Source organism: Mytilus californianus, unplaced genomic scaffold, assembly GCF_021869535.1.
Source record: "Mytilus californianus isolate M0D057914Y unplaced genomic scaffold, xbMytCali1.0.p SCAF_2, whole genome shotgun sequence".
NCBI lineage: Eukaryota > Metazoa > Mollusca > Bivalvia > Mytilida > Mytilidae > Mytilus > Mytilus californianus.
Window position 1 is genome coordinate 137,952,658 of NW_026262668.1, and position 10,699 is coordinate 137,963,356.

A 10,699-nucleotide genomic window follows, 5' to 3' on the forward strand; every position below is an offset into this window, starting at 1 on the left:
TAATATCTTCAGCGCTGGAGTTTTTATATTTTATAGAGCTAGAAAAAAATCTTAACTGTTTACCTGATAAACAGGACTACGACGTTTTGTCGTCGTCAGCTGTGTGTTTAGATGCAAACTTTGTCCTGTTGAGTATCTATTTCTCTGCTTGATTCCCAAAATTTCTCTTGTCTAATATTGTTGCTGGATGAAATCACTGTGTCTTGCTTTGTGTTTTGTCCTATTTTGTATAACATGTCCTTTTTTGTTGAGGTTTGAAGATGCATTAGTTTTGCTTTGTCAGAAAGGACACTTAATGTACCTAACTTCGCCTCTCTTTTACCTAGTGGTGTTATTTTGATCCTGATGCCTGATGATAAAAGTCCAATATCTCTTCAAGGGACCAGAAGGGGTTCCAATTAATTATATTTTCAAATATCGTCTGAACCACAAAATTAATTTAAACCAAACTTACCAACTACGTTTCTGTGATTAACATTAACAAGTCGTTAAGTCATTAACGAAATATGTAACTTGCAAAAAGGTTGACAACATAACAAAAGTACACATGCTGACCTGTCTCGTCTGCTTTACAGATCATGATTGCATGGTTTAATGTTAAAAGTCTTAAAGATAAAGATTTTACAGTAAAGTATCACATTAACTTAACATTATCAATGATCCATGATAATAGGGTCCTGAAAGACATGTACACCTTACAAGCATTTCATTCATCAAATATAGTTGGAGGTTTAAGATCAAGGGTCAACAATTCTAGTTGAAGATCACAACTAAAACTAGGTACCTACTGTCCCTGCCATTAAATTATAATCACCCTTTGCTCAAAAAGGTGCTGTGAAAGTTCATTATGTTAAAGCTTTAAATTATTCAGATATAAGAATATGACAGTATTAAATATTTATTGTTGACAAAACAGTTCTTCATCAAGACATTTATGTAAATATTTCTGCTGTACTGTTATTAATAAATAACCCTTGTCTTATTACAGCTACTTAAGTCTTAACAACTTCTAATGCAAACCTTCCAAAAGATTTCATGATTATTTACACTTGACTAATTGTGTTTAAACCATCATTGTCTACATTTTCTAGGTAAACAAGTACATTGTCTACATACATATTTCTCAGATAACAGTATGTTCAGAATTGTTTTGCTTCATTCAGACACCGTTCTTACTGGATAAATGCCTTTTCCTCATCCTTTCCACATTGCTTCATGATTGTATATCAAAATATTTGCTGACTTTTCAGCATTTTCATCTCATTGATATTTTGACTTTTTGACGCATTTATTAGGTCTTTTTCCAACTGAGTTATATGATTCAACTGTTTTTGCAGTTCATTTTCATCTTCAGAACTTATGCCTTGTTTGTTTTGGTACTGGCAAGATAATCTTGCACTGAAAAAAAAAATCTTAAAAAGTTTAAAATATATGAAGACTTTATATGACTGACAATAAGACAGCAAAAATATGTTCAGCAAAGACAAGGATTAAACATTTACAGGTAAACCCTGTGTACATACCTCTGATAATTACATACTTGTAAGTCTATCTAACTTTTGTTTAAAAGGTTTTATTCCAAATGAAAAAGTTACATCCAAATATTCAAATACTGGATGACTTTTGTGTTGTTGGGTTGCTGCCTTATGGACCTTCTCTGGAAAAAGCTGAAATCGACAAGTGTGCAAAATTCTGTAAAAATAGCTACATCATTTGCTAGAATTGGTTGCAAAATGATTGAGAAAATGATATGCTGTCAGAAAAATTTCGACTGTAAGTAATATTTATTGAACTGCAGTAAGTTTATTTTGTGAATAACAAATATGAACATCATCAAAATAATTGCAATTAAAGGTAATATCTCCTATTCATTTCTACTTTTCCAAACATTAACAATTTATCCATGTCTGTGCGAATTTCAACACACTTTCTATCATTTTATAGAAGTTTACACAAATTTGAAAATACCTACCATAAATGACCTGGCACACCAAACTACAGATATATTAATGGTTTGTACCTACCAATGACATGGTACAACAAACTACAGATATATGAATGGTTTGTATCTACCAATGACATGGTACAACAAACTACAGATATATTTATGGTTTGTACCTACCAATGACATGGTACAACACACTACAGATATATGAATGGTTTGTATCTACCAATGACATGGTACAACAAACTACAGATATATGAATGGTTTGTACCTACCAATGACATGGTACAACAAACTACAGATATATGAATGGTTTGTATCTACCAATGACATGGTACAACAAACTACAGATATATTTATGGTTTGTACCTACCAATGACATGGTACAACACACTACAGATATATGAATGGTTTGTATCTACCAATGACATGGTACAACAAACTACAGATATATGAATGGTTTGTACCTACCAATGACATGGTACAACAAACTACAGATATATGAATGGTTTGTACCTACCACAGTACAACAAACTACAGATCTATGAATGGTTTGTACCTACCAATGACATGGTACAACAAACTACAGATATATGAATGGTTTGTACCTACCACAGTACAACAAACTACAGATATATGAATGGTTTGTACCTACCACAGTACAGCAAACTACAGATATATGAATGGTTTGTACCTACCACGGTACAACAAACTACAGATATATGAATGGTTTGTACCTACCAATGACATGGTACAACAAACTACAGATATATGAATAGTTTGTACCTACCAATGACATGGTACAACAAACTACAGATATATGAATGGTTTGTACCTACCACAGTACAACAAACTACAGATATATGAATGGTTTGTACCTACCAATGACATGGTACAACAAACTACAGGTATATGAATGGTTTGTACCTACCAATGACATGGTACAACAAACTACAGATATATGAATGGTTTGTACCTACCAATGACATGGTACAACAAACTACAGATATATGAATGGTTTGTACCTACCACAGTACAACAAACTACAGATATATGAATGGTTTGTACCAACCAATGACATGGAACAACAAACTACAGATATATGAATGGTTTGTACCTACCAATGACATGGTACAACAAACTACAGATATATGAATAGTTTGTACCTACCAATGACATGGTACAACAAACTACAGATATATGAATGGTTTGTACCTACCACGGTACAACAAACTACAGATATATGAATGGTTTGTACCTACCACGGTACAACAAACTACAGATATATGAATGGTTTGTACCTACCACCAACAAACTACAGATATATGAATGGTTTGTACCTACCACCAACAAACTACAGATATATTAATGGTTTGTACCTACCACCAACAAACTACAGATATATGAATGGTTTGTATCTACCAATGACATGGTACAACAAACTACAGATATATGAATGGTTTGTACCTACCAATGACATGGTACAACACACTACAGATATATGAATGGTTTGTACCTACCAATGACATGGTACAACAAACTACAGATATATGAATGGTTTGTACCTACCAATGACATGGTACAACAAACTACAGGTATATGAATGGTTTGTACCTACCACAGTACAACAAACTACAGATCTATGAATGGTTTGTACCTACCAATGACATGGTACAACAAACTACAGATATATGAATGGTTTGTACCTACCACAGTACAACAAACTACAGATATATGAATGGTTTGTACCTACCACAGTACAGCAAACTACAGATATATGAATGGTTTGTACCTACCACGGTACAACAAACTACAGATATATGAATGGTTTGTACCTACCAATGACATGGTACAACAAACTACAGATATATGAATAGTTTGTACCTACCAATGACATGGTACAACAAACTACAGATATATGAATGGTTTGTACCTACCACAGTACAACAAACTACAGATATATGAATGGTTTGTACCTACCAATGACATGGTACAACAAACTACAGGTATATGAATGGTTTGTACCTACCAATGACATGGTACAACAAACTACAGATATATGAATGGTTTGTACCTACCAATGACATGGTACAACAAACTACAGATATATGAATGGTTTGTACCTACCACGGTACAACAAACTACAGATATATGAATGGTTTGTACCTACCACCAACAAACTACAGATATATTAATGGTTTGTACCTACCACCAACAAACTACAGATATATGAATGGTTTGTATCTACCAATGACATGGTACAACAAACTACAGATATATGAATGGTTTGTACCTACCAATGACATGGTACAACACACTACAGATATATGAATGGTTTGTACCTACCAATGACATGGTACAACAAACTACAGATATATGAATGGTTTGTACCTACCAATGACATGGTACAACAAACTACAGATATATGAATGGTTTGTACCTACCACGGTACAACAAACTACAGATATATGAATGGTTTGTACCTACCACCAACAAACTACAGATATATTAATGGTTTGTACCTACCACCAACAAACTACAGATATATGAATGGTTTGTATCTACCAATGACATGGTACAACAAACTACAGATATATGAATGGTTTGTACCTACCAATGACATGGTACAACACACTACAGATATATGAATGGTTTGTACCTACCAATGACATGGTACAACAAACTACAGATATATGAATGGTTTGTACCTACCAATGACATGGTACAACAAACTACAGATATATGAATGGTTTGTACCTACCACGGTACAACAAACTACAGATATATGAATGGTTTGTACCTACCACCAACAAACTACAGATATATTAATGGTTTGTACCTACCACCAACAAACTACAGATATATGAATGGTTTGTATCTACCAATGACATGGTACAACAAACTACAGATATATGAATGGTTTGTACCTACCAATGACATGGTTCAACAAACTACAGATATATGAATGGTTTGTACCTACCACAGTACAACAAACTACAGATATATGAATGGTTTGTACCTACCACAGTACAACAAACTACAGATATATGAATGGTTTGTACCTACCAATGACATGGTACAACAAACTACAGATATATGAATGGTTTGTACCCACCATGGTACAAAGTACAAAATTAAATATTTCCATTATACTACTTATTTTCGAATGTCTATAATTTTGCAGCTGATAAAGACATTAACTCTAAATTAAGAAAAAAGAGTTTCTTGTATCATCTTGTAATAATATACAAAGTTTTAAAAAATGTGTTATAGTACATCAGCAGATAACTTTTTCCAGATAAGTTTATCAACAAAAAGCAGTAAACAACTTTTTGAAATATATATATAAAAAACACAAACAGTCAACTTTAAAATTTTTTGTCATTCTTCAGAAAGGATTCTTTGGAATAGAAATTTAACTTCACTTTCTGCTATAAAGATGATGTCCTCTCACTTAATAAGTTTGGTGACTATATGTTGAACACATCTATCCCATCGAACTTGAGATAAAGGATACAACAGATACAGTTAAGTCTATTTCATATCTTGACTTACATCTAGAAATTGACAATGAAAGTCCGTTGGAAACAAAATTTTACGACAAAATAGATGATTTCAGTTTCCAGATTATGAACTTTCCATTTCTATGTAGCAACATTCCAGCAGCGCCTGCATATGGAGTATATATCTCCCAGTTGATACAATAATCCAGGGTTTGCATTTCCTATCATGATTTCCTTGATAGAGGGTTGCTGCTTTTTCAAAGAATAACATCAATAGATATTAACAATTCACCCAAGTTTCATGAAAACTGCTCAAAGCACTTTTGAGTTAATAGTCCGAAAACAGAAAAATCACCCTTTTTCAATGAATAACACCCCATAACTTGGAAAGGTAAAATCTAAAATTTATATAAATCGAAAGGCAGCTCATTTTAATAGATATAAATAATTCATAAAAGTTTCATGAAAACAGCTTAAAGCATTTTTGAGTTATTGTCTGAAAACTGGAAAATCCCCCCATTTTTAATGAATTAAACCCCACAACTCGGAAACGTAAAAACTAAAATTTATATAAATCGAAAGGCAACTCATTTCAATAGATATAAGTAATTCATCAAAGTTTCATGAAAACAGCTTAAAGCATTTTGAGTTATTGTCTGAAAACTGGAAAATCACCCCCTTTTTTAATGATAAACACCCCATAACTTCGAAACATAAAATCTAAAATTTATAAAAAACGAAAGGGAGCTCACGTCAATAGATATAAACAATTCACCATGGGGGCTAGGATGAAAAATTTTGTCCTGCATTTTTTTTTAGTTGTAATCTCTGTCCTGCCTTTTTATTTTTCACTCTATTTGGTCCTGCCTTTTTTTTTTATTAGTTTATCCTGACTTTTTTAAAAATTGTCATCCTGCCTTTTTTTTTGCCAAATTGCTCATCCTGCCTTTTTTTTTACTCAAAACTCCTGTCCTGCCTTTTTTTTCAAATTTCATCCTAGCCCCGCATAAAAATCAAATGGTAGCTCCCTTACCTATGGTTATGTAATGGATAATCGATTGAACTTAAATATACACCTTATTTCTCCTCTGTGTTTTGCCAGTTTATAGAGAGTCTGAGCACCATCTGAAAATCCTTCATTGAACCCATTCTGAAGTTTTGATTCTTTCCCTAATGTTAATCCCTCTCTGTATCCACCCTGCAACAGATATAATAATGATATAATACATGCACATTTCTCACAAATTTACAAAGACAATGTTTATCAATTTCTATGTTGTGTTTCATATACTGTTTGTCTTTTGGTCATTTTTCACTTTTTGTCATGGCATTTCGTTTTCGACTTTAGAGTTTGATTATCCCTTTGGTATATTTCAACCAGCCAGCAGTATTTTTAACATTGCCATATAAGTGGGAGGTATGGCTAGCCATAAAATCAGGTTTAACCCACCAATTTTTCTTAAAATGTCCTGTACCAAGTCAGGAATATGACAGTTGTTATCTACAGTCCATTTCTATGTATGTTGGCGTTTGTTTTTGTTGTAGTTCAGTGTTTCTGTTGTCCCCTTGTTTTCCTTTTATAGTTGATGTGTTTCCCTTGGTTTAAGTTTGTTACCCGGATTTGTTTTTGCTCAATCGATTTATGAATTTTGAACAGGGGTATACTACTGTTGCCTTTTTTATTCAATTCTCTTTTAGAGAAGACCATACAAATCAAAGTAAAAAAAACCCAGAAAATGAGGGAATCACATGAACTCCAAAAGAAGTGAGATTTGGGTAGGGTCACTTTTACCGTTTTACTCTGTAACAGAATTGAAAGATACTAAGAGGACATTCAAAACTAAGCCAACAGACCACAAAAAAGACAACACAAATAAAATAAATGTGGATAGTGTCCACATGTGGACACAGATGATGCCCCCGCTTGCATATCATATAGTTATAAAGGGACATAACTGAAGAACGGTAAAAGTGACCCTACCCAAATTTGAACTTGATCTGAGTTTTGTGGTAATAAGCATTGTGTGTAAGTCTCATAACATTTGGTTGAGGCTAACTTAAGTAGAGAACAGAAACTAAAAATTCAGCAATTTTTCTATTTGTAAACACGCATAACTCTAGAATGGTTGTGTATAAGTTTTATAACATTTGGTTGAGACAAACTAAAAAATTCAGCAATTTTTATGTTTATAAAGGGACATAACTCAAGAATGGTAAAAGTGTCGTCACCAAATTTGGTTCTTACTCTGTATTATGTAGTAATAAGGATTGTGTATAAGTTTCATAACATTTGGTTGAGGCAAACTAAAGTTAGAAAACATAAACAAAAATTGTACTTGATCTTAGTTTTGTGGTAATGAATATTGTGTATAGGTTTCGTAATGTTTGGTTGAGGCAAACTTAAGTTACAGAATGGAAACTAAAAATTTTGCAATCTTTCAATTCATAAAAGGCATAACTCAATAATGGTTAAAGTGACACTACCCAAATTCAACTTGATCTGTGTTTTATCAGCGGAAATCAAAATTAAACATTGCATTGTATAAAGCATTGATTGTAGTTGATTCAACTATAATCATGGACAAAGGAAGATAACTCCAATTTTAAAAATTACTTCATATTTATAAAGGGGCATAACTCTAGAACAGTTAAAGTGACGCCACCAAAATTCAAACTTGATCTGTGTTTTGTGGTAATGAGCATTGTGTATAAGTTTCATAACATTTGGTTGAGGCAAACTTAAGTTAGGGAACGGAAACTAAAAATTTTGCAATCTTTCCATTTATAAAGGGCATAACTCTAGAACGGTTAAAGTGACGCCACCAAAATTCAAACTTGATCTGTGTTTTGTGGTAATAAGCATTGTGTATAAGTTTCATAACATTTGTTTGAGGCAAACTCAAGTTAGAGAACGGAAACCAATTTTGGGACGTATGGACGGATGTACGTACGTACAGACGGACAAGGGTAAAACTTATTGCCCCCACCGCTATGGCGGGAGCATAAAAAAATACATAAATAAACCATCAAAAATGGTGGTGATCTCAGGTGCTCCGGAAGGGTAAGCAGATCCTGATACATGAGAGGCACATGTAATGTTTATCATGACAAGTACAAATCAGGTGATGTCACATACTATCAAGGGAAAGATGACGAAATTGGTATTAATAAGGAAAAAATCTGTGGTCATCTGTGATAGATGGTACAATAGTTATCAAAGGTACCAGGATTATAATTTAATACGCCAGACGCGCATTTCTTCTACATAAGACTCATCTGTGATGCTCAGATCAAAATAGTTATAAAACCAAACAAGTACAAAGTTGAAGAGCATTGATGACCCAAAATTCCAAAAATTGTGCCAAATAGGGCTAAGCTAATCTATTCCTGGGATAAGAAAATCCTTAGTTTTTCGAACAATATGTAAGCAATAATCCTTTATCAAGGAAATCATGATAGGAAAGAAAATGATATAACATCAAGATTCTGCCTTGACTATGGTAAATTAAATCAATTACATTCATTTTTAGTCATCCTTTTCCATGAATTTTTATACAAACTAGATACCTTTCTTGGGGAAAAAGGGGGGGGGAGAGTGGCTTAGCATAAAGGACCTCAAATTGGCAACAAAGAATTTACAAAATAGGTAAAACTGTGTTCGTTTTTTCTTCAAACTGGATACCTCCTAAAGGATTTGTAACTACATTTGTAACTTATGATTAAGGATAAAATTTACATAAGATGATGTAAAATATTTAAAATTTTCTTCTTTGAAAATTTGAGATTAATATTATATAGCAAGCAGGCTTAAAATTAAGTCATGATAATCTCAAATTCAAAGAAACTTAGTGTTATGACTATTATTGAATCCATGTATCAGATTATTGCATCCATGTTAAAGATTATTGCATCTATGTATTAGTTTAATGCATTCAAATGGACCTCGACCTTTCTTCCTCAGAACAAGGAGAATTGGAACAGATTAACATTATCTGAAGTGGAGTCCACCACATATAACCTAGACAGCAGGATATCAAGTATACAAAGTTGTAAATATAGATTGATTTTACTCCATTTTTACTTATGATTAATCTAGAGATACATCAGAGACAATTACACAAAAAAAATGTAAATGTTGAAATTCAAACAAAAACAAACAGGTATTAAAAACGTGTATAATGTTAATTTGGTATTGTTGTCACAGTGTTCCCCACTGCCCATAATTTGCAATAAACTGTGATTTATGAATAGCAAATGACATTGTGTAAAGCTTAAACATCTAATAACAATAAGTATAAAAAAAACAATATGTTATTATCCAAATAACACTTGTAATGACCGAATAACACTTGACTGTAAATCATTTTTAAGTTATATAATACACTTATAATATAATATTATTTAATAATCAATGTTTAAATGTCACCAATATGTGCTAATATTAAAAATTCAAGTGTTATTCGGTCATTACAAGTGTTATTTGGATAATAACGGTGTTATTCGGTCATTCGAGGTTACCGAATTTCTTCATCACTCTTGTTTCATCTCCTTTTGAATAAAATATGGACCAAGACACATAAAATAGAAGTGACTGTAAAATACAATATTAATATCATCTGCTTACGAATACAAGAATAAATAAATTATAGTTTATTTACTTATGCAGTTCATTCAAATTTTGTTGTACCACTAAATGTCTGGAAAAAAAAGAATAAAACACTGCCTATCAAGATTTATCACTTAACACTGAAGGCTTGCTTCAGTGGTGTTTCAGGTAACAGCTGTCTCATGTTATTTACTTTTTTGATTATATTTAAGTAAAAAGTTGAATAAATGGAAATATAGTATAGTTATAAGTGTATTAAGACACCTCCAATAGTCCTGACTGTATCTTTTCCCATTCCTTTGATACAATATAATCATCATCTATATCTTCATCGAATATGTCATCTGTTTTCTCTTGGTTTTCAAAATGATTGCCCATAGAGTTTTTGTCTGCCATTTTAAGAGTCATGTGATCAGGTATATTACATTGAAGTGTTTAGTCAATAAGTAAGGAAAAGTGTATACTAATATTTTCATCATTCTTTTGGTCTTTTGTTTTATCTTAAGTACTCGTAAATATTGATGACGATTGAAAATCATTGAAAGGCAATAGTCACGAAGTTTATCGCATTTTATTAAAGCAAATAAGGTTACGGTAGTATTAATTACTTCAACACTACACCATTCTTTTCTCCCGCAGAATAAT

General features: G+C 32.4%; 1 protein-coding gene across 1 annotated transcript; it reads right to left on the minus strand.

The window, feature by feature from the left end:
- Nucleotides 1–885: 885 nt before the first annotated feature.
- Nucleotides 886–10,463, minus strand: LOC127731196 (protein YAE1 homolog). The gene is made up of 3 exons (XM_052240145.1): nt 10,319–10,463; nt 6,525–6,646; nt 886–1,398 (listed from the first exon to the last, which is right to left on the minus strand). Exons 1-3 carry the CDS (start codon nt 10,460–10,462, stop codon nt 1,227–1,229), a joined length of 438 nt encoding a protein of 145 aa, XP_052096105.1. The 5' UTR covers nt 10,463; the 3' UTR covers nt 886–1,226.
- Nucleotides 10,464–10,699: the final 236 nt, after the last annotated feature.

What these genes read in the sequence shown, in the direction of transcription:
- LOC127731196 (XM_052240145.1), bottom strand. Translation starts at nt 10,462, where the DNA reads ATGACTCTTAAAATGGCAGACAAAAACTCTATGGGCAATCATTTTGAA. An exon ending in TACAGTCAGGACTATTGGAG is followed by an intron (nt 6,647 to 10,318) that starts GTGTCTTAATAC and finishes TATCTGTTGCAG; the next exon opens with GGTGGATACAGAGAGGGATT. An exon ending in AAACACAGAGGAGAAATAAG is followed by an intron (nt 1,399 to 6,524) that starts GTGTATATTTAA and finishes TTTTTTTTTCAG; the next exon opens with TGCAAGATTATCTTGCCAGT.